Below are 25,645 nucleotides of genomic sequence, written 5' to 3' on the forward strand. Positions count from 1 at the left end.
GTAAAGGTACGAAGGTATAAATATTTTATTTGTGTGAATGAAAATTAAACTAAAAAGGAATTATTTTTTGAGTGATATGTATATGTGTATTATAAATATAAATAGAAAAGAAAATTGTTAATAATCAAACTAAAAATTTAATAAATGTTAAAATGAGACAAGTTTTTCATAAAGTGTCTTTTTTTCTGCATTCGGCCTATTTAAAAAGTTATAATTATTGAGTGGGTGATGTTGTATACCATTGCTAGCAAGTAGCCAATTTTTTGAAAGTCGTTTTATCCTATCTTCCAAAGAAGTAACTCTTGCTTCTCTATATAATTCAGTTATCCTAGTCCATCTAGGTTTCCCTAAGATAATTCTTAGTGCCCTATTTTGTATTTTTTCCATATTGTACATCTGAGCATTGGAAATAGAAAGTAGACAAATATGCGAATATTCTAACCTTGATCTCAAAAGGCTTTTGTATAACATTAATAATTTTTTTTGGACATGTGATACTGATTTTTTAGTGTTTGAAGAAAATTTAAAAGATGGTATGATTTATTAATCTTGCTTGTTATATAGGAAACCAGATTTAGTTGCTTGTCGAGTTGGAGACCTAGGAATTTGATCTTATTATCTTTTTTGAGTCTCACATTTCTAACCCAAATTGACATTTTACTCCTACCGAAATTCACATGTTTGGTTTTATCCATATTGACTACTAGCCCCCATTTACTAAACCATTCAAACAAAAGTTCAATATACTCGTCTAAATTTGAGTCATATACTCTCTTATACCTTTCCCAGGCAGCCAGATCGTCTGCAAACTGGGTCATCTTTGTTGTATCACTAGATGGTTTGGGAATGTCACAGACAAAGAGAGAAAAAAGGATAGGTGAAAGACAGGAGCCCTGAGGTACTCCTGCTTTCAAAGAAAAAATGTTTGATTTAAAGTGAGAGTATTTAATATAAGCCTTCCTGTCTTTAAGGTAACTATGAAGGATGTTTAGGAGGTATTTTGGGATACCTAAAGAGTTTAGTTTAAAAAGAAGAAGAGAGTGGTTGACTTTGTCAAAAGCCTTCTCAAAATCCACAAAGACTGCATGCATTCTTTCACCCTTGATTTTTGCCTCTTGATAGTCGTTGAGTAAAAGGAAAAGATTATCTACTGTACTTCTTTTAGCTCTAAAGCCAGACTGCTCCTTGTTTAAAATGTTGTTATTTTCAGCCCAATTGTATATTCTATCTGCAAGGATTTTCTCGAAGATCTTACCAATAGTAGGAAGAAGGCTAATTGGCCTATGTTCTGAGATCTTGTTTGTGTTCACTACTTTGGGGATCATCGAGATTTTTGCAGTTTTTAATGAATCTGGGAAGATGGAATTATTCAACCAGTCATTAAAAAGAGAAGTAAGTGGTGATATAAGGAGAGGAGAGAGTGTGGAAAGAAGTTTATTTTGTATGGCATCATGGCCAGGTGCTTTGTGGACTTTGAGGGACTTTAGAACATTGTCAACCTCTTGATGTGTTATTTTTTCTTCGACTTCAAATCTAGTCAAGAGAGGATCAAACATGTGATAGATAGAAAAACGTTCTCTTCTATGAAAAAGAGTGTTCTCAAACCAGTGGTCGACAATATACTTATGCCTTCTGTCAGAGGAAATATTTGGTTGGAAAATTTTTTCTTGTCTTTCTTTAAAGGAATTAGCTATGTCTTGTTTATCTTTCACCTTAGAGCCATCTTCTTTGACAAAAACTTTATCTTTATGCTGTGTGTTGCATTTTTCACCATCTAGAATTGTTTTAATATATTTCCAGGTCTTTTTGGTTGTTTCTCTAACATTAATTCTTTTCTTCATGAGCTCGAATCTTGCATCATCGCTATCTCTTATATGTTGTTTGATCTGTCTGTTTAATTCTGTTTTTCTGCTTCTCAAAAAGATGTTATTTTTATTTTTTCTTAACAGATTGATTATACTTCTTCTTTCTTTTATCAATTTTCTGGTTTCAATAGACATACCCTGGTTTTTACTTGGTATCAACTTAGTTGGTACATGTTTATCTATGTCTTGAAGGATGGAGATCAGTTTGTTCGTTTTTTCTTCGACATTCTTTGTTCCAAAAGTTTTGTCACAAGAAAATTGATTTATGATCCTAGCAGCTGTCTCAAGGTTAAGTTTATGGTAAAGTTTAACAAACTTTGATTTTTTAGGTGCTGTAGGATCAAAGAAAGAACAAGTGATACTTTGATGGACCTACCTGGATTATGCATTTAACACGTTTATAAGTTAGGTCACGTTTTTTTAGCTGAAATATACCCCAAAATTTTTTTCTCCAAAAATCGGGCTCCGTCACATTTGAGGGTTTATAATTATGAATCTTTATGCAAAAAATCGTAGAAAATGAAAGAGCCAATCAATCTAATACCTAAGTAATTGATAATGTGCTTATAAAAAAATATCGAATTTGGCCAGTTTTTCTATAAAAAAACGCCAACCAACCCAAATTTCCTGTCTAAACACATATATTCTTCAAAAGTAAGCCCTCTTGAGCAGATAAAAACATCTATCTCATAAAAAATTGAGTAATTTGACTAAGAACATTGATGAATGCTTATTAATAGTGATTCTTATAGATAAACATGCGTTTTTTGAGCCAACAAAATTTTTTTGCAAAAATCTGCTTGAGCCATTTTATACCTATGATGGTACCCTACTTTCGTGCAAAAAATCAGAAAAAATTAATGATCAAATTTTTCACAAAGTCCAAAAAACCTGTTTTTTAGCCGTTTTTTGGCCCAAATTTGCCCAAAAACATTTTTTTTCGAAAATCAGGTTCTGTCACATTCAAGGGTTTATAGTTATGCATCTTTGTGTAAAAAATCATAAAGAATGAAAGAGCCAATCTCGAGAAAAGCCAATACCTAAGTAATTGATAATGTGCTTATAAAAAAATATCGAATTTGGCCAGTTTTTCTATAAAAAACGCCAAGCAACCCACATTTCCTGTCTAAACACACATATTCTTCAAAAGTAAGCCCTCTTGAGCAGAAAAAAACATCTATCTCATAAAAAAATTGAGTAATTTGACTAAGAACATTGATGTATGCTTATTAATAGTGATCTTATAGATAAACATGCGTTTTTTGAGCCAACAAAATTTTTTGCAAAATTCTGCTTGAGCCATTTTATACCTATGATGGTACCCTACTTTCGTGCAAAAAATCAGAAAAAATTAATGATCAAATTTTTCACAAAGTCCAAAAAACCTGTTTTTTAGCCGTTTTTTGGCCCAAATTTGCCCAAAAACATTTTTTTTCGAAATCGGGTTCTTTCACATTCAAGGGTTATAGTTATGCATCTTTGTGTAAAAAATCATAAAGAATGAAAGAGCCAATCTCGAGAAAAGCCAATACCTAAGTAATTGATAATGTGCTTATAAAAAAATATCGAATTTGGCCAGTTTTTCTATAAAAAAACGCCAAGCAACCCACCTTCCTGTCTAAACACACATATTCTTCAAAAGTAAGCCCTCTTGAGCAGAAAAAAACATCTATCTCATAAAAAAATTGAGTAATTTGACTAAGAACATTGATGTATGCTTATTAATAGTGATTCTTATAGATAAACATGCGTTTTTTGAGCCAACAAAATTTTTTTGCAAAAATCTGCTTAAGCCATCTTATACCTATGATGGTACCCTACTTTCGTGCAAAAAATCAGAAAAAATTAATGATCCAATTTTTCACAAAGTCCAAAAAACCCGTTTTTTAGCCGTTTTTTGGCCCAAATTTGCCCCCAAAATTTTTTTTTCGAAAATCGGACTCCGTCACATTTTGGGCATTGCCATTTTGCATCATTGTGCAAAAAATCAGAAAAAACTAATGAGCCAATCTCGAGAAAAGCTGGTAACTAACGGACGGACGGACAAAGGTTAATTTATAGGACCTCCACCGGGGTAGGTCCAAAAAGAGACAGGTAGATGGTCAGAACCAATGGATTTAAGCGAAGTAATGTGCTCAATTTGAAAGAATCTAATAGGAGATGTTATAACTTGTTGTATAACTTCTTTAAATTCACCTTTTTTGGTTTTAAAGTTTGGTGGCATCACATATGTTTCAAAGTTGTTATCATCATACAATTTCCTAAAAGTAGTACCTCTATGATTGTCTTTTATACTGCCCCAGGTATGGTGTTTAGAATTTAGGTCTCCGACTATGATTGTATTTGGAAGAAAGAGAAGTTTTAAAACTTCAGTATCTGCTGTAAAAGTAGGTGGAAAATAGCAGCAACAGAGATGAAAAGATTTTGACATATTTTAGCGAGTCAGGAAAAATTTTAATTAAAAGCATTTCGTATTTCCCTATTTGATATTTCCTTATCTCATCATGTGCAATATCCTCTCTAATTAGGATGGCTGTCCCTCCTCCATAAGATTTTAAAGTTCTTCTATTCTTTCTATGTTCATGATAGCTGTTGTAGGTTTTGATTTTGATGGTCTCTTTGTTAATTAGCTTTGTTTCGTTCAAACAAACTATGTCAGGTTTTTCTTCAGCTAAGAGAGTTGTAGATCTTGTTTTTTCGATTTTAAATCCGTTAAGGTTTAATTGGATTATTTTTAAGCTCATCATTTTGGAGATAGGGACATCGGTGGTTCTTCAAGAATTAAAGAGGTATTTCTGAGTTCATCTAGGGAATTCAGGAAGTTTCTTTATCAAATTTGTTATGGTGTCTCTTCATGATGGATTGAAGATGAAAGCAAATGTCAATGTGTGTAGTCATTTTCTGTTGCTCAATAGCATAGCAAGCTTCAAAAAGAATTAAAGATAGAGTTTCGATGTCAACGAAACTGGTTTGTAGGGTGACAGATTCTTGACTAAAGTTTGCAACTTGTGCATATGTCTTTTCAGTTGGCTGTATGAATTTTTTACTTCTTTAACAGAATTATTGATTGCAGATATCTGGAAGACTTTTGTCTGTCACTACGTGTGACAGTAGCTTTTTCAACTAAACTTTTATAAACACTACATCCTCTATAAAAGACGAATGGTTTTTTCACAGTTCACACAACAGTTTCTGAGAACACTTCCTTCTACAGTTTTCTTTACCACACCAACTACATAAAGGATTTTTAGTTTTACAAATGGATTGAACATGACCAAATTTTAAGCATTTTTTACATTGGATAATGTAGTTTTCAATAGGATCATATTTCCTGACAAAGTGCTTACTAACAGAATTGTTAGCCTTTATGGTAAGTGGAAAGTCGTCTTCTATATCACCTTTTAAAACTTCAAAAACAACAAGATTTCCTTCTCTTCTGAGATTGTATACTTTGGTTACATAGTATTCCAAGTGGTCAAAAACAAGTTGGAGGCTGACAGGTGGACCAGATTCTGGTTCTTTTGCTAGTTTATTTATGCAATAACTATCCAGAAGATTTGATTTTTTGTCGATAGAAATTGATTTAATTTTTTCACTCCAATTGTCTTTGTCCAAAAGGAATTCTATTTCACTAATGTCTATTTCACAAATAAGAGTAGTGGTTTTTGTGTGTGCTTCATTAGCAGAAAGGAAAGAAAAATTTTTGACGTGGAGTTTAATTCCACTAGATTATAAGGTTTTCAAAATTGTGTTCATGGAGAATGACTTTGATCTTTTTCTTCTTTGGTGGTTCTTGAAGAATAAGTGGATTGGGTTTAGATCTATTCGTTTCAAAGCCAGATTCCAGAACAACATTTTCTTCAGAAGAGTCAGCAGGTTTTTCTTTGGTGTTTTTAGAAGAGGAAGAGGTGGAAGATGATTGTGAGTTTGAACGAGGTTTTTTGATTCTAGAAATACCAAAGTGGACTTTTTGTTTTTTCTGCGTAATGAAGTCAGTTCTTAGATCTTCAATGCTCTGACTTACATCTTCGAGAGGTGATGTAGGTCCTCTTTTTGTACTATTAGACATAGTAAGAGAAGTAGGTAATAGAAAAGGTAATGTAGATAAGTTTAGGAGAAAGTAATCCAGAAGTAAACTTGAGTGACCAAGACAGAAGTCTGGTCCAAAACAATGCACAAAAATAACGAAATCTGATGATATGACTTCACTGGTAGCGCCAAACCGGGTTCTAGACCGACTTTCAACAATTTTTCTGTAAAGTGTCTGAGACACTTTTAGGCTAATTTTTTTATGAAAAACAACTAAAACGTTGCAAAAAAGCAGAAAAGTATATGGGAAACAATTAAATATAGTAGAAATAAAAGTATTTTTATGGTTTTGTGTACTAGTAATTATAATATATATGTATATCTTGCCAGAAGCAATTTTATACGATTTGAGGTTAACGGTTTCAAATCGTGTGTCAAAATTTTAAATCAGTAACTACAAAGAGTTACTGGCTATAAATTATACTATAACTTTGTTATTATGTAAGAAAAGAGTGTACAAAGTTTGAGAACAAATCTTTGCCTACTCAAGAAGTTATTTATAAAAAGGTTGTTTCGTGTAATCTTTTACGAAAAGTTATTGTACCGCTTTAACTTTCAAATAGGTATAGTTTGTTATAAATTACAACACACTGAATTCTTTATAGTTGAATTCAGATCACTAACAGAACAGGAGGCCTTGGACATGAATACCAAGGAGACAATCACCCAAGATGGGCTTCTCAAAGAGTCGATTAGGGTTTCTTGACCCAAGGGGCCAAGAAGTCCTAAAAACCTTTCCACTTGTTTTTGTGTTTACTATTTCTAGCCAAAGGAAATAGTAATGTTTATCTTTTTGTTATAGAAACACTTTCGTCAAGAGAGATCGAAAGTTAAAAAAAAACAGTTTCTCAGAGCACGACCGCACGCACCGACGGCAAACACTGTCTGAAATGCTCAATGTGTTCTTTTCAAAAGCCAAAGTCTCAAATGAAAGTTTTTGTTTTGATTTTGATTGCAACATTTTCGAATCTTTCGAATGCGTGACGCAATTTGATTGGCACAAAATAGAACGCGCGCGAAAAAACAATGCAATGACTTCTTCTCTGAGATGTGACAAAAATCGCAACACCAATTTCGCGCGATTTGTCCCATTAATTAATCCGTAATTTGAGCCCTAAGTTGGTGAAAGGAATGGGAAGAAATCTTTTTTTTCAATTGCATGAAATAAGTTTAATAGTAAAAATTGCATTATTTTTGAAAAAAATTTCTCTCTTTGCTAGCTAGGATTTCGTAATAAATCTTTTGAATAGAGCCCAAGTTTCTATTCTATTGTATTAAATCTAAAGCGTAAACTGTATTATTATAAAAAGATTAATATTTTGACTCCTTATGGCTCGTGTCTTGTCGTCTATGTCATTTCCATAAAATTTCTTCTTTTGTTAACTTTTAACTAAAGTAAATTCCTTCAACCTCGTGTTTATCTAAAAATATTTCCTTTACTTTGATAGTTTCTTTATATATATAGTTTAAAATACAAAGTGCACGACATTTTTTTACGAATAAGAATTTTCTTAAAGTCAATGAAGTCGAAAAAAAAAATTCACATACCTAAATATTTTGTGTACAAAAACACGAGAAATCATTTTATCTGTCTTTCTTCTTTTCTTCAAATTCTTTTTTGTTCTTGATCTTGATGTTGAAATTTTACGCGAAAAAAATGCTTAAATGCAATACATAAAATTTTTATTTACCAAAACCCACGAATTTTTTTCATGGACCCACGAATATTTTTTTTGGACCCACGAATTTTTTTCATAGACCCACGAATTTTTTTTTTGGACCCACGAATTTTTTTCATGGACCCACGAATTTTTTTTGTGAACCCACGAATTTTTTTCATGGACCCACGAATTTTTTTTGTGAACCCACGAATTTTTTTCATGGACCCACGAATTTTTTTTTTGGACCCACGAATTTTTTTCATGGACCCACGAATTTTTTTTGTGAACCCACGAATTTTTTTTTTGGACCCACGAATTTTTTTCATGGACCCGTGAATTTTTTTTTGGGACCCACGAATTTTTTTTCTGGACCCACGAATTTTTTTCATAGACCCACGAATTTTTTTTTTGGACCCACGAATTTTTTTCATGGACCCACGAATTTTTATTGTTGACACACGAATTTTTCCCGACTCACGAAGGCACGCAACCCACGCAATTTATCACACTCGCATTCGCGTAACCTTATTTCGTATTCTTTAATGAAAAAATCTTTTTAAAAAAATGTCTTCATCAGATTTGATACATATTAATAACACAATCTTATGTTACCAAAACTATGAATTGTGTTACAGGTGTAATAAATTAAGATTACAAAATATTTTTCACGATTCTTTTTTCTATTTTTATTGATTGACTTCCTGACTACTAACGATTTGATGTTTCTTTTTTGATATCCTCTTATAGCCTCCCATGTTTATTGAACTCACTACAAGTGGTTATCGTCAGATTGGAATAAATAAAGATATTATGTTAATATTGATTAGTTTCTTAATCGGACTTGAATTCAATTTTTACTTCTTTATTTCCAGCTATCGTGTGAAAAGACATTATCAGCAATTCAATCCATTTTGAAGAAAACGCTAGATTCTGCAAAAGGTCAGTATTTCATTTGTAATTGGGCTTAAACTTTGGTAACAAGATTTCACAGACTCCTTAGGTTTCCTTTGGTTGTATCATTTATGTAATTATGTTTCATAGCTTGTTATCCCTTCTTTCAGGTAAATAAATGTTTTCAATCCAATTAATTTAACACCTGACCGACCTCTTTTTCTAAACCACTCAGACGAGTCTTCAAAAAATGGCGGTTCTCACTGCGAGATTTAACAAGATGGTTGCGAATTTGCATGATCTTATTAATGCATGATAGATTTACCGTTTACAACATTTTACCAGTCCAGGCATACTGGACTTACAGAGAAATTTGAAATACATCAAGTTCTTGATAACTTAAGAAAGGGCGCATCAAAGGTTTATTCTACTTCCATTTTCGTCATAGAACTTTGTGGAGAAGGTGAAAAACCTCAAGCTCATCAAATAGAATTGAAGTTAGTTCAATCGTTAGACATCATCAGAGGACCGCAAATACAATACGAAGCAACTTTCGTCAATGTAGAGAGCTGAAAAAGAAAAATTACTCACTGAAGAAATATTTTATCGTGAAAACGAAAACTTTCACAATTTCAAATTTATTAAGAATATGCAAAAGTGAACTGACTAAAGTAGTTAAACTTCAAGAACGCTTTTTATATTTTGTATATTATAGAGGATTTATGAATTTTAGTTCTCTTTGTATAAAATCAAGTCAAAGGATTCAAACTAAACGTAGATTAATATGTAAAATGATCTTAGATTCTGTTGCCAGATTCCAAATAATATTCCTTAGCATATTCTTAAATTTTTGGACAATTTTATAATGAATAATTTATAGAGTACATTCTTATTAAAAAAAAGCGTGTACTTCACATTTTTATCATTTCTCGATACCCATTTATGGTTTAAATAAAAAAATTTATATCGTTAAAAATATAATTTTGCGAGAAATATAAAAAATTTTCAATCCTTTATAATATTTCAGGCAGAATTTATGTCAGTATACCAAAAAATGCACAATCGAACGAGAAAAAAGTGAACAAATTTTCTAACGCCAATGCTAGTCCAAGCTGTTGAATTGGGTAAAATTTGACAAAATTGATGTATTGTGAGTGAGTGTTTGTGACTGGAAATCTATTCACATCTTTGAAATCAGTCATTAAGAATCAAGACTTTTTAAACTCTAGAATCTCTTTTTACCTTTTATTAATTTTACATTGTCATTTTTTCAATTTTATGATCGAGAAAAATGTTTTTTCAATGAGTGGATGTGAAATTGTCACTTGTTCATCAAATTTTATAAATAGAATATTTTTTGAATTATAAAGATATTTTTGATTTTATTTTTATTATACTATAGCTACAGCCAAATTGCTTCTGTGTGATTTTGTGTTAGATTTTCTTTTAAGAGATATTTGGACTAATTTTATTGATATTTATCGTCAACATGAAAGATATGAGCAATCTGATTGGCTACATAAATGCTGTATTTCATATTATTGTACCGTACAAATACAAGCCGCTTTCAGCATAAGAGGTCTGGTAAGCGAGAGATCATATTTTGTACATTTGTGCCTGGGAATATTTTCTTTTCATTCAAATCATCAAAATAGTTTGTTTTGATTTTTCGTTTGAAAAGAATGTTTTGATCTTTTTAATGACCGTTCGATTCTTTTTTCGAATGTTTTGATGTTGATTTCATTCATCAAAATAGAGAGAGAAAATAACAGCAAGAGAAAAAAAAACATAGAAAAAGACACAAATGGAGAGAGAAAAGTTTGAAGCTATTTTTCAAGTTGATGATAAAGCAGTTATCACACTTTCACTCGTACAATATTAGATATATTTTTCTCGTTCAGAGTTTTCTTTATTTTCTTCGCTTAAAGGCTCGGAAAATATTACGAAAAACTGAACTCGAAAAGTATATCCCATATACACCTTTTCGACCGTAGCCACCAATTGCCTTATCAATACCTTATTGGGTGCTTGGGAAAAAACAGGGCATATACTACATGTAATATACACAATACTGCATGTTACCGAGTACAATACACCTTTACGACCGTAGTTGCGCGGGTATTTTTTGTCCGCTTTATCCCACTAAAACCAATCCAGTCCTTTTTGCGTCTAAATCGATAAAATGAGCCTATTAAAGTCAAAAATTGAGTCTCCATTTCTTTTATAAGAATAGTGTACTTTGGTTGAGGGTGAGCATTATTCTTATTTTTCTATTGAAATTCTAAACAATAGGCTTATTGTTTTAAACCCGAAATCTCACCTTGATATTCTTATAGAAGTTATTCTTATAAAAGAAAAAGCGTGTAAGTACTAAATTAGAATCATTTCTATAATTTCAGGGCCAATTATATTAACAACAATTTGAAGATAAGAATGGTGAACAATGACAATACATCAAAAAACTTTGAGGTAGCTACGTATCTATTTTTCTTTATTCTCGTATTGTTTTGTATATAGTAACCAGTTACTAGCATGAAACAACGATTGTGCTTTATTTTGAAAACGCTTTAAAGTTATTGTAAACGGTAGTTCTCGCTCAATTTTACAAAACCAAAGCATTAATATCTTCAAATTTTCGGCCTCTTTTATGTTGGATTTTCCATTTCGGTTTGCATTTTATAAAAGTCATTTTGAATCAGAATTTTTAATGAAGGCTAATTTGCACAAAAAGACAAAATCAAGAGGTTAAGGGTAAGTTTTTTTTTGTGAATTCATCGAAGAAGAACAAAGGCAGTATTTTTAACTTTAATTGTCCGTTTCGGGGATAATACTCTATTTAAAAGGAAAACACTCATATCGTAATCGTCTCGCCATCGTATAAAAAGGCTGCGTCAAAACATACTATCATAGCATCGCCGTCACTCAAGGAGAGGACTTTTCGCATTGCAAATAATGGAAAAATTCTTAAAAACCACATTTTCCAAAGCTTTGTATATGGATATCAATCCAGTCATCGGGGCATTGATTGTCTTATCCAATGCATCAGAGCTTGGCTACATCTTATCGAAAGCAAATCTTCGAAGAAAGATGAGCTCTCTAATGTTTTTAGTAAGTTCTGTCATCGTGAACATACTGTTTGGTCTTAATATCATCATCGTCAAAATCATGGACAAAGAACTTGGTACCGAGATGAAAAATAACATAATGGCCTTGAAAACATGGCGTTTCTTCAAAGGACAAATGATCAATATAGTTTTGCACGTCTCAATATTGAACATTCTATTAGTGACATTTGAGAAGATGTTGGCAGTTACTGCACCTTTTCTCTTACGTCGATTCACTAAGAAAATTCGATGGCTTGTTTTATTGTTGGTTTGGATCACCTCAATCACCGGAGTGGCACTCTCATACCATTATATGAAAACATACAAAAGTATTATTTACTTGATCAATGTTGCTGGTGTTCTTTTTTCAATGGTTGGACAGTCAATTTTCTTCGCTCTCATCCTTCGAAGTATCTACAAATCAAAACAAATGAGCAAACAATTCGATTCTCAAAACAAAGAACGTTCCTTAACAGCCAATGAAAAGAGATTTATCAGTCTAGTCTTCAAGACTTATGTCTGTTTGTTTGTGTTTTGGACACCTTACACTGTGTTTGCTTTAATGAGATTAACAAACTCTATTGGATTTGATTACGACTTCAGTGTTTATGTCCACTCAACGGCCTTCCTAAATTCTTTGGTCAGCCCTCTCATCTTTTTCTACCATCATTTGAAGAAGTCCATCTATAAGCGTATCAAGCGCCTTGCTCAAGGAAAAAGCCCGGCAGAATCAAGTACAGATCCTTCAAGTAATCAAACAGGTTCAACGGGTATTACACCCAAAGCTGTTGATTCATCAGACACACCATATAATCAACCAGAAGATAAAACAAAGGATGAAGAAACTCCAGAGCCGGTGATCTCACCAAACCGAATTGTTGTTGAAGTTGCTACTCAAGGCAATCCGCCAGATCAACTCAATTAAAGAATGTTTAACATTAACCTTATAACGAGTGAAATTATTCATCTTGTAGCTAAAATATAATTTATGAGAACCTTACTTAATTCTAAAAAAACCTTTATTGCAATATATCTCACTAAACTAATTGCTATTTCTACTGTTGGTTGTGTCCTGAAAGGAAAAACTTTTTTGTCAAGAAATATACTGAAAATTTATAGCATTACTAACTGATTAGTCTAAAACGCTTTAATCAGAACAGATCAAAACTTCTAGCTCTCAGAATGCATCGGAAAAAAGGTCGCTTGGCCGGTTGCTTTTCGAATAAGTAGAGGTGATGGATCAGGAGTTATAACATTCTCAATTTATTGTTAAATTATACGCATTTTTATTCCTCGTATAAGATGTTATTTAAAAATCTTAAAAGTGTAACTTCATTATTAGTTTATGATATATTGAAATTATTGACTGCAATAAGTATTACCCTTGGATAAAATCATTAAATGAATCTCTTTCCTCTGTTGTTAAGATGATGAAGTAAGTAGATTTTCGTCCTAGATTGCAGTTTCTTTTGTAAGCGGGACGGATGAATGCTCAGTAGTGCTGATAGAAGTAAGACGGTCCGATTTGCTTCGTTTGGAGAGACGTGAGATGGACTTCTTCAAATGATGATAGAAAAAGATGAGAGGGCTGACCAAAGAATTTACGAAAGCCGTTGAGTGGACATAAACACTGAAGTCGTAATCAAATCCAATAGAGTTTGTTAATCTCATTAAAGCAAACACCGTGTAAGGTGTCCAAAACACAAACAAACAGACATAAGTCTTGAAGACTAGACTGATGAATTTCTTTTCGTTTGCTGTTAAGGAACGTTCTTTGTTTTGAGAATCAAATCGTGTACTCATTTGTTTTGATTTGTAGATACTTCGAAGGATGAGAACGAAGAAAATTGACTGTCCAACCATTGAAAAAAGAACACCAGCAACATTGATCAAGTAAATAATACTTTTGTACGTTTTCATATAATGGTATGAGATTGCCACTCCGGTGATTGAGGTGATCCAAACCGACAATAAAACAAGCCATCGAATTTTCTTAGTGAATCGACGTAAGAGAAAAGGTGCAGTGACTGCCAACATCTTCTCAAATGTCACCAATAGAATGTTCAATATTGAGACGTGCAAAACTATATTGATCATTTGTCCTTTGAAGAAACGCCATGTTTTCAATGCCATTATGTTATTTTTCATCTTGATACCAATTTCTTTGTCCATGATTTTAACAATGATGATATTAAGACCAAACAGCATGTTCACGATGACAGAACTTACTAAAAACATTAGAGAGGTTGTGATTTGTTTTCTTTTGTATTTACGTAGGATGTAGACAAATTGTGCACCATTGACGATGACGATCAGTCCTCCTATGATTGGGTTAACGGTGAAATACAATGTCTTTGATAGCGCAGTTGTCAAAAACTTCTCCATATTTTCTCCTAACTTTTAACAGTTTTAAATGTTGATTTTATAAGTCTCAAAATGATACTTTTCTCAACTCTCAGCCGAATGAAAATTTCCTTTCTACATCAAAGGATACTAATCGACTAAAAAGGTGAAAATTATGTTTTTTCTTCTTGTTCACGGTTTTCTTTTGATTCAAAAACTATTTTTTATCAAAAACAGTACATTTTTATCGAAACTCGGCTTTTGTAATCTCATTTTGGCACTTTAAGCGTATTGAGCCTACATGTTTTTTTTTTTATAAGCAAGTGTATGCCCCTTGGTCAGGCTCGTGTATGCTTAAGTTCTCAAAGCATCCAGGCATAGTTTATGCTTATTATATGCTTAAGAATCATGCTTATGATTCACCCCCGAGCCAAGTTTTTAATGAAATTTCAGAAATTTTGTAAAAATTTGTTCAGATTTTGGGAGCAGTGGAATGTAGCTAGCGGTGGAATGTCTTATTTATTACTTGACCTCTACCAAACCTTTTTTAAACAGATAAAAATGACCACTTGAAAAATATTTTAGGCTGACATATATGCTCATGTTATGCTTAGGAATTCTGCAAATCTGAGCCTTCATATGCTTATAAGCGTTATGCTTATACAAAAAAAAACATGTATTGTTGTTATCTTCAGGGCAAAGTTCAGGCCACTTTGAGAATTATTAATACTCTTACCCTTAAACTGTTTGAAAATCAGCAATTCCGGGCTCGGCATTATTCTTATCTTTCGGTAATTTTAAGCCTAGTCATCACTATAAAATTGTTCTTATTAAAAAAGAGTGAATCACAAATGATTTTGTATTGTGCTATCATGAATTAAATATGGGTTTCAACAAAAAGCTAATAGTAGGTTACAAAATTACACAAATAGACGTTTAATAGGTTTAAAAATAAGTAAGAAAAATTGAAATTAATTAGCTCAATTAGAAAAGCTATTACTGATTGTTCCAATAAAATGTTTGTCGACAAAATGTGAATGCCCTCTCTTTTTCTTGAGGGGGTTTGGTACAGCCTTGAAAATCACCTAACGTGAGGGGTCTTTCTTATCAAATGAGCCTCTTGTGTATGTATAATGCAATTCCCCTTTGATATCGATCAAGTCATTGGTAACCGTGGGTTGTTTGAGAGCTCCAAATTTAAATGGATGTAGTGAAGTACTCATACCCAAAATTTCTTCACCCTGTTGCGATGGGGAAGGTCCTTGACCTTGATTGGGTTTGATTCCGTTACCACTGGCCTTTATCTTAAAAGGCTTTGAAACGACCCTACCTTTCTTATTCGTGACTATTGTTGATGTGGTATGATGGTACTTCTCTTGCCAAATCCAAAACATACGATCAACATTTGACATATGCAAGAAAAATAAAGGATCAAAAGCCGCCATTTCTTTTGATCCTAAATCACCATGGGAGCCAGCTATCAACTCGCGTTGAACAGAGTTGTCTTCACTATTTCCACCTAATGTGTGAAGCATACTAATACTGGCGTGCTCGAGAGAGATGTTCCCGCATCCTGCTGACGAGATATTTGAAAACTTGTTGTAGTCTTCAATATCCAAGCATTCTTTGTATATATCTTTGATGGGTACAAGTGGAGCCTTCAAATCATTTAAAGAGTGGATGATATTTTGATTCAGGTACTCTTTTGGATCACGAAGAATGAGGTTAAGATAATGGTTCTGGAACTCAGCATTTGCGGTGTATTTGGTTGGGTCTCGAGGATTCATCAGGCCAGAGAAGGGATATCGGCAGGTTGTGTATTGAGCTGCTTTTGTGTATTTTTGTGTTGCTTTATTTAGAGGTATTGCTTCTGGTAGAGTAAATCCTAAGAGAGGGTTGGGAATGGTGTTTCCATTTTTATCAATTTCAACAAACTCATCTGTTAAGAGGCGTGGGAGACCATTAGCCAAAGATTCTGGTGAAGTTTCATCCCAATAATGCAACGCTACTTTAAGATTGTCGACTGGAGCATGTCGTACCAAAGCATCTTCCAATCGCAAGAGATAAGCGCGGTACCAAGGGAGAAAAAGAACGTTTTCATGCTGGCTGTGTCCTCTCCACATTTTTCCATGTTTGCATTGAGGGGGTTTCGATCTCTTGGAGGTGAACGGCTGGCCATTGATTGATGCAATGCTCCAAAAGGAGTCAGCCCCGTAGGTAGGATGATCATGAGAAAGCTTCTTGATTTCGTCAAACGCCCTCAAAAATGCATATCGGTGTTTAGCATGTTCGCTAGTTTCCAATTCCCGAATTGACATCCGATTTCTGAAAAATATTAACAGCATAAGAATTGACAAAGCCACTTTTGCTTTAAAAAACGCCGACTCCCCCGATATAAACCCAGAAAATTTCGCAGCTATCTTTTAACATTTCCAAAAAGCCCTGTATAAATAAGCCTTGTTTTTAGTTTTTATAAAGCGTGTCGTTGTATTTCGTTGCAACTTAAGCTTGCATTGGGCTCTGCATTTCCAAACCAGTCTACCATGGCAATTTATCTATTTTATATAACAACTCTATACAAGCACTGTTCCTGCGTTCCTGGTCCAAGGAAAATAAGAAGCAAGCTAATTATTAATATAATTCAAAAGAAGATTTCGAACTTCTGTAGACCAGGGTTCACTCACAGACAGTATCAAAAAACTGTATCAGACATTATTTTCTAGGTGCACCAGAGCATTTTTTGTATGTTGAGTTGATCTCCATTTTTCTAAAATTTTGAGGCTATATTTTTTAGGGAGTGGTCATAAAGTATCTTCCAGATGGGGTGGAGGATGTTTCAAAACATTGTTTCCTCACTGTACTTGTTCCAGAGCTTCACAATTTATTTTCATTCTATGAATTTTGTGTGTTCTACCTTTTTGGGAAATGGTATTTTTGTCACGCGGTTATAACTGAGGAGCAATAAGTTTGAGTTTGAGTTTTCGACCCTTTTATTTAGTTAAAACTACTCTGTTTTGAACTGATTATTCTGAAAACATTCTCAAAAGCCTACACTAAAAGATAAAAATGAAAAATCACTACAGTGCGGATAGTGCAAGGACAATGCCCCCCCCTCGGCCCTACATGTCGTTAGTGCGAACCGTGAAATTCTTGAAATAAAGACAAGGTTTTAAAGGGACATTACAGTAGTAAAATGTAAACATTGCGCAAACCACGTGTCATTAAAGAGAACAATTAAAATCACGTGTCCAAAACAAACTTGTAAAACAATTGAACAATCAAAATTAGCCATATTTGGTTTGATTTTTTATTTTGACATGTGACATTTGTTTTGATTTTGTATCTGCTGCATACAGTCTGTTTACAAATTACTGTTATGTCCCTTTAAGCTAGATCTCTCAGATTTTCAGATCTCCTCCCCCCCTTGGGGTGGAAAATATTTTTCGGACCCCCACCTAAAATCCTCTACCCACTTCTAGTAGTTACTTTATGACCACTTACTATGATTAATATTTTTCAGACCGCAGTAAAAGTCTTCTATAAATACAGACTACAGAGGCGGGTTTGTATTTTTACGGTGTGACGGGATTGGCCCTTTTCTAGACCGGGTTAAGGGATTTGATGAAAAAAGAGACGGGAAAACAGTATTTTAAAATCAGACGGTGACGGCCTTATTTTTGTCAATATTCCAGTATTTACCAATTGTGTTGAAGTATTTATAAGATGCTCACATAATTGGTTATTCAAAACAATAGAAATGACGCGTTCTTTAGAAAAACATAATAAAAAACCAATCCAATGACAAAAGTTCTTGTAAAATGTTTATCTTGACCCGTATTTAAACCTCTGAATTTAAACAAAGGTGCGATTACGACTGACAACGCGAGAGCTGACATCAGTGCTGGAGCGAGGTTTTTGGGTTCGTGGACAACGAGCATTTTTTTATGTAAAGGTATTCGACGCCTATGCTCTGAGATACACAGCCCAAAGTCTCAAAAGCGCTTTTGCGTCAAACGAACGGGAAAAAAAGAGAAACTACAACGAACGAATTATCAAAGTTGATCATGGATCATTCACTCCGTTGATATTTTCCATGAATGGTGGAATGGGTGTAGAGGCTGAGCACTTCTTTGGAGCGCTAGCTAATCTACTAGCTGATAAGACAGATTCTCACGCGTCTCAAACCAAAAATTGGATTAGAACTAAAATTTCGTTTGCTTTAACGAGATCAGTACACGAACACTAAAACCAAACCTTAGGTTTGATGAAATTGATTTATTAAATTTTAACAATATTTTGAAATCTTAGCTTTTCATAGATTTTAGTACTTAATTTTTTCACCGTATTTTCCATTGCTTTTGCTTATGCTTTTGAGTTTGGCATGACCCGCTAGGTTGTGCTACTTCGACAGTATTTCGATTCAGTTTTCAGTTTTGTTTGTGTCGTGATTTCAATTTTTTATTTAACTTTGAATTTCCTAGCTGTACGTATTTTAAGCAATTTATATATTGTAACGTTTTAATTTAATATTTAATTACTACTAATATCAATCTATATTCAAAAAAAAAAAAAAAAAAAAAAAAAATTTAAACCTCTACAAACCAGTGTGACGGTGTCTTTCGGTATTTCGAACCCCTACAACCCCAGCCGTTTCTATGATTTCAACTAATCGAAATTCAAGAAATCTAAATAACAGTAGCTTTACAGCCAATTACCTTATGTGTACTCTGTTAGCTCCAACTTCAGCTACCTCGCTCTAAATAAGAATAAACAAGTTCGTACTGAAGTCTGTCTCATGAGTATCTTTTTATATCATCTTCTCAGCAATCATTATTACTAAACAGCGTGTCCCAAAAAAAGCGGACAAATTTTTAAATTTAAATAAAGTAAAACCCTCAAAGCTCGTTATCTAAACTAGGTGTTGTGCGCAGATATGTAATTTCTGCGCATATATGTAATTATTTTGCGCAGATATGTAATTTCGAGCTGCGCAGATATGTAATTAAATTTCTGCGCAGATATGTAAAACACGATCTTTAAAATCAATGGTACCCCCTTGATAGATTTTACCATTACTTTTACCTTTTTAAGACTTAGGTATTTTAGCTAATATCTATCAAATACAAGAAGTAATATCTTATAAGCATCAACTTTATAAGAAAAATATCCATAACTTTTGAATGGAATAGAATAGGGCCTTAAATGAAAATAATTATTTTTCTTTTAAGCATCATCTTTATAAGAAAATGATCTATAACTTTTCAACCACTAAGTTTTAGCTTTCGGTGATTGGTTCTTTCAAAGGAAACATGGAATAGCGCCTAAAATGGATATGACTATTTTTCTTGTAAGCATCATCTTTATAAGAATCAAAGCAATAACTCTTGATAGACGGCCATATACCTTTCGGTAATTAGTTCTTACAAAGTAAATAAGGGACGGCACATAATATGAGCATATTCATTTTTCTTATAAGCATATACTTCATAAGAATCAAGTCAATAACTCTTGATAGACTGTGATATATCCTTCGGTTGTTAGTTTTTACAAAGTAAATAAGGGATGGCGCATAATATGTGCATATTTATTTTTATTATAAGCAACTACTTTATAAGAATCAAAGCAATAACTCTTGATAGACGGCCATATACCTTTCGGTAATTAGTTCTTACAAAGTAAACAAGGGACGGCACATAATATGAGCATATTCATTTTTCTTATAAGCATATACTTCATAAGAATCAAGTCAATAACTCTTGATAGACTGTGATATATCCTTCGGTTTTTAGTTTTTACAAAGTAAATAAGGGATGGCGCATAATATGTGCATATTTATTTTTCTTATAAGCAACTACTTTATAAGAATCAAAGCAATAACTCTTGATAAACGGCCATATACCTTTCGGTAATTAGTTCTTACAAAGTAAACAAGGGACGGCACATAATATGACCATATTTATTTTTCTTATAAGCATATACTTTATAAGAATCAAATCAATAACTCTTGATAGACTGTGATATACCCTTCGGTTGTTAGTTTTTACAAAGTAAATAAGGGATGGCGCATAATATGTCCATATTTATTTTTCTTATAAGCAACTACTTTATAAGAATCAAAGCAATAACTCTTGATAGACGGTCATTTACCCTTCGGTTATTAGTTTTTACAAAGTAAATAAGGGATGGCGCATAATATGAGCATATTCATTTTTCTTATAAGCATATACTTTATAAGAATCAAAGCAATAACTCTTGATAGACGGCCATATACCTTTCGGTAATTAGTTCTTACAAAGTAAACAAGGGACGGCACATAATATGAGCATATTCATTTTTCTTATAAGCATATACTTCATAAGAATCAAGTCAATAACTCTTGATAGACTGTGATATATCCTTCGGTTTTTAGTTTTTACAAAGTAAATAAGGGATGGCGCGTAATATGTCCATATTTATTTTTCTTATAAGCAACTACTTTATAAGAATCAAAGCAATAACTCTTGATAGACGGTCATTTACCCTTCGGTTATTAGTTTTTACAAAGTAAATAAGGGATGGCGCATAATATGAGCATATTCATTTTTCTTATAAGCATATACTTTATAAGAATCAAATCAATAACTCTTAATAGACGGTGATATACCCTTCGGTAATTAGTTCTTACGAAGTAAACAAGGGAAGGCGTATAATATTATGAGCATAGTAATTCTTCCTATAAGCCACTACTTTATGAGAATCAAATAACTCTTGGTAGAATGGTATATACCCTCGAATAAACACCCCTCCTGAAAGTCTTAAAATTAAAAAGATGCCCAGGGCGTTTATTCGAAAAAATAGGGTAGTTATTACAAAGTTAACAAGGCTGAACATGTTAAGAATATCTTTAGGCTGAAACCTAAAAAAAATAAGAGTATCCAAATTCTTTTAAAAAATGTGAACCATCTAGCAAGGTATAAGCAAAAGATTCGGATTTTCTATTTATCTTATCGGTACTACCTAATAAAAAAGTACAATATAATGAGATCTTCGATAATTCGACATATCTATGTAAACTTTATTGATTTTGTAGATATGGATTGCATTTCTTTAAATTACAGTGAGATAAAGTAAATATCTATTGGTTGTCTCTACCAAAACATGGACTAATTTATGATAAAAAAAACTTCCTTTTCCTTTTCATGGTTCGATCTACGAGCAAAGTGATTATATTTGATTGAATTATCCAATGAAATGGAGTGGGATTATTGACACTGATTGTTAAAGATATTTAAAAAAAACATGCCTTTTTTATTTTCCCCTTACAAATTAAACTAAGGCAAAATATTCAACTTTAAGCCATCTAAAAGGAGACAAATTATTTTTTTTTCTAAGTGGAATCAGCATTCTGCAACGGCTCTATCGAAAGAAATAGGGAATTTTCCTAAATCTAACATTAGTTAATAAGAATTTTATAAGAACAAGGATTTTTTCTAAGTGGAATAGGCTTTCAGAGATTTGATTTATCAAACAATAGCTAACAAATATTGTTTAAAAGTTATGAATTGTGTTCTTATAAAATGTTGCTTATAAGAAAAATGAATCTTTCTCTTTTGGGCACAATCATATGTTTGCTTTGAAAGACGATCACCGAAAGCTAATAATCATTGGTTTGTTATGAATTGTGGTCTTATTAAGTTGATGCTTATAAGAAAAATAAATGTTTCTTTTTTAGGCACAATCATATGTTTGCTTTGAAAGAACCAATCGCCGAAAGCTAATATTTATTGTTTGGAGAATTATGAATTGTGTTCTTATAAAGTTGATGCTTATAAGAAAAACAAAAATTTCCTGATTTAGCACAGTCCCCTCGTTGCTTATAGAACCAATCGCCGAAAGCTAATAATCATTGGTTTAAGAGTTATGAATTGTGTTCTTATAAAGTCAATGCTTATAAGAAAAAAAGAATTTCTAGCTTAAGCACTATCCTATGTTTGTTTTGAAAGAACCAAACGCCAAAAGCTAATATCTATTGGTTTAAGAGTTATGAATTGTGTTCTTATAAAGTTGATGCTTATAAGAAAAATAAATTTTTCTAGCTTAAGCACAATCCTATATTTGCTTTGAAAGAACCAAACGCCAAAAGCTAATAATCATTGGTTTAAGAGTTATGAATTGTGTTCTTATAAAGTTGATGCTTATAAGAAAAATAAATTTTTCTAGCTTAAGCACAATCCTATATTTGCTTGAAAGAACCAAACGCCAAAAGCTAATAATCATTGGTTTAAGAGTTATGAATTGTGTTCTTATAAAGTTAATGCTTATAAGAAAAAATAATTTCTAGCTTAAGCACTATCCTATGTTTGTATTAGAAAACCAAACACCAAAAGCTATTATCTATTGGTTTAAGAGTTATGAATTGTGTTCTTATAAAGTTGATGCTTGTAAGTCATTTAGCACTGTCCCCTAGTTGCTTTGATAGAACCAATCGCCGAAAGCCAATATCACTTTGATAAAAAGATATTGACTTGTTTCTTATAAAGATGATGCTTATAAGAAAAAAAACAATCGCCAAATGTCTGTCATAGTCCAAGAACAATGCGATTAAATACTTTGAAAAATTAATGTTAAAATCGAGTCAGTTTTTCTTTACATATCTGCGCAGAAATTTAATTACATATCTGCGCAGCTCGAAATTACATAATTGCGCAAAATAATTACATATTTGCGCAGAAATTACATATCTGCGCAAAATAATTACATATATGCGCAGAAATTACATATCTGCGCAAAAATTACATATCTGCGCATAACACTAGGCTTAAAGTTATTGAAATAAGATTAAAATTCTCTGTTCTATCAATAGATATTCAATTCTTGAGATGATTGAAAAGGTTTTTGAGATTGAAAGTATACACAGTCATCAAATTTGGCATAAATTATGAGGATTTTTCTTTATATACAAATGCGTCCGCTTGAGACACGCTGTATAGAAGATTAAACACCGCTGGAATGATATTTCAGAGGAGAATAATCTAAAAGATTTAAAATTTTTGAAAAACCAAAAAGAATCTGTGCTCTCATTTTTTCTCGGATAAAAAAGTTACAGTCCTGTGAATTAGGTCTACATTTTTGCTATGTTTTGTCACTTTTGGCTTGTACGTTTATTAAAATCTCAAAGATTTTCCAACGAGGGACCCAAGAACCTCCAAAATTGACCCTGCTTTACTTGAATAAATGAGGTGGCAACTGGCAACACAAGAGAGAAAAAAGTCAGCCGAAGAGATATAATTCGGTGTTTTTAGGTTCCCTTGGTAAGTATAAAAAACCACAACCGGCAATATATTTTATAATATATCAAGACCCCTTTTTTAAAATCAACTTACCTCATTGTCTGTGGTTTCCAGGCTGTCATCATCATCATTATCCTCTTCTATCTTCTCTGGTTTTGGTAGATCTGGTGCCTTACCAACATCCTGATAATTTAAGCACAAGAACGAGATTAAAATTCTCTCGAGAAATATTTTGAAAAACTCCATTACTTATCGCAAAATGGAAACATTTCGTAAAGTTTCCTTCCCGCGAAAATCTCTTCCCAAATATTTTCAGGAATGTAAAGTGTCTAACTTACATCTTCTTGTGCCTGCTTTATGCTCTCTATAGGATGTAAGCTTGCCGTCCATCCATCATTCCCTTTTTCTAAAGGTGAGTCTGTGTCTACAGCGATCGCTTTCGTCCCTTCATTTTCATCTTCCTATAAGGACAAAAACGGAAATTTTCACTTAGAAAAAGGAGCGATTGGACATCCATGTAAAAGTATCGATACCAACAAGAAAACTTCGGACAGCAAACAAGTAAATTTGGAAACTATCAGACAGAGTGCTATATGATGATATATATTTCACATGCTGCTACGACTGTCATAGTTGACCTTCCCCAGCTCCCCAACTATTAGGAGAACAGAAAAACAACTTTTTATAAAAGCTTATGAACATGTTTTGAAAATCTAGGCTAGAGACAAATGCCTTCAAAATCCTCTCATGATAAAAAATCCTCTTCTAAAAGTAGTAGGGGGAAATTTGTAAAATCGCTCGATTTTTTTAGTACTTGTTATACATTTTTGGAAAGCTAAGGGGTAGGTCAATCAAAATAACTTGGGTGCCAATTTTTTTCTCGGACACTATGGTGTGATTTTCGGACAAATACGACGGTCCCAGGCCACAATCATAGGGTGAAAAGTTAATGAAAATTTTAGCTTGAGAAAACGGTGACCTGTTGTATATTTTTGGAAAGCTCTCAAAAAATTAAGATTAGTGATATATTGTGATTATATGTGATTTCAGTACCTAACTCGAGATATTGAGCTTAGACCGTCGTATTTGTCCGAAAATCACAACAAAGTGTCCGAAAAAAATTGACACCCAAGTTATTTTGATTCCCCTACCCTTTAGCTTTCCAAAAATGTATAACAAGTGCTTTGACTAAAAAAGTCGAGCGACCTCAAAAAAACGAACCCTAACAAATTTCCCCCTACTAAAGATGCATTAATTTTCACAAGACTATAAAAAGCTCTCGAACAGCTGACCTGCTCTGAAGAATCCAATCTAGGCCAACTAGGCCTTGGCATCACTTTAGCTATCGACGATAAGTCTTCTTTGTCCACTTGCTTCCTGTCCATCTGTGTTTATGATTTTACTTCAAATTTCTGTTGTCATCCCCCTTATAATATCTATACTATCTTTTGTACTCTTGTCTTTTCTCCATAAACAAGGAGAATTATTGAAAATCCTTTGGTATTTTGTCTCCCACTGACTAAAAACTTCTTATCTCTCATGATAAACTTTTGATAGCAAGTAGTTATAATCGAATAATGCATTATCATTTCACGTCGTTTAAAAAGGAGAATGCACAATTTATAGAACCTTGAATAGAATAAAATCAAATTTAGTTTTCAATCGTTCCAACACAAATTCTTGGAAATTTCTCTCTGAAAGTGATAGTGTATGAATTCCTATGAGAGTAGTCATTAGTTTTCAAACCTACGTTATACGATTATTAGTAATAGTATTAATACAGGTTATGAAAATGTAACGACCTTAAACTTCCTGCGTGTGTTTACCGATAGGTATCTTTCACTGTCGGAGATAGACAAATTGACTTTTCAAGCAGCAATTTCAGCTACCTTAAGGGAAGAAATTTTCGCGGAAGAAATTTTCGCGGAATTTAATTTCGCGAATTTGGGCGTAATTCGCGAAATTAAATTCCGCGAAACACACCAAAATTGTTAAATCGCGAAATTAAATTCCGCGAAATTCGATTTTTTTTCTTCTTCTTTTATTTTGTTGTTTTTGACCAGGTGTTACCAAAAAAGATGGACACAATTGATTTTTAAGCATTACAACGTGTATTTTCTATCAAATATAAACAAATATAAACAACTCCGTGATCCTTAAAAGTTAATCTAAGTTGATAAATTCTTCTCAATCGCGAAATTAAATTCCGTGAAACTTTTAAAATCGGCTCATTCGCGAAATTAAATTCCGCAAAATTTGCCATTTTGAAACTCTGATTCGCGAAATTAAATTTTTCGCGGAATTTAATTTCGCGAATTTGGGTGTAATTCGCGAAATTAAATTCCGCGAAACACACCAAAATTGTTAAATCGCGAAATTAAATTCCGCGAAATTCGATTTTTTTCTTCTTCTTTTATTTTGTT

General features: G+C 32.8%; 3 protein-coding genes and 1 long non-coding RNA gene across 4 annotated transcripts; 2 read left to right on the forward strand and 2 right to left on the reverse strand.

The window, feature by feature from the left end:
• Positions 1-8,479: 8,479 nt before the first annotated feature.
• On the forward strand, positions 8,480-10,030 carry LOC136798045 (uncharacterized). Its single transcript, XR_010845338.1, has 2 exons — positions 8,480-8,554; positions 8,955-10,030. It is a non-coding gene; the product is annotated as an uncharacterized lncRNA (long non-coding RNA).
• Positions 10,031-11,458: 1,428 nt separating this feature from the next.
• On the forward strand, positions 11,459-12,535 carry LOC136798102 (tachykinin-like peptides receptor 86C). Its single transcript, XM_067054688.1, has one exon. It carries the CDS (start codon positions 11,459-11,461, stop codon positions 12,533-12,535), a length of 1,077 nt encoding a protein of 358 aa, XP_066910789.1.
• Positions 12,536-13,062: 527 nt separating this feature from the next.
• LOC136798103 (relaxin receptor 1-like) lies at positions 13,063-13,995 on the reverse strand. The gene has a single exon (XM_067054690.1). The coding sequence runs from the start codon at positions 13,993-13,995 to the stop codon at positions 13,063-13,065; it is 933 nt and encodes a 310-aa protein (XP_066910791.1).
• Positions 13,996-14,714: 719 nt separating this feature from the next.
• Positions 14,715-24,678, reverse strand: LOC136798046 (uncharacterized). The gene is made up of 5 exons (XM_067054630.1): positions 24,515-24,678; positions 23,561-23,683; positions 23,316-23,405; positions 18,669-18,709; positions 14,715-16,278 (listed from the first exon to the last, which is right to left on the reverse strand). Exons 1-5 carry the CDS (start codon positions 24,605-24,607, stop codon positions 15,039-15,041), a joined length of 1,587 nt encoding a protein of 528 aa, XP_066910731.1. The 5' UTR covers positions 24,608-24,678; the 3' UTR covers positions 14,715-15,038.
• Between the last annotated feature and the right edge of the window lie 967 nt (positions 24,679-25,645).

This window comes from Clytia hemisphaerica, unplaced genomic scaffold (genome assembly GCF_902728285.1).
Source record: "Clytia hemisphaerica strain Z4C2 unplaced genomic scaffold, Clytia hemisphaerica genome assembly, whole genome shotgun sequence".
Taxonomy (NCBI): domain Eukaryota; kingdom Metazoa; phylum Cnidaria; class Hydrozoa; order Leptothecata; family Clytiidae; genus Clytia; species Clytia hemisphaerica.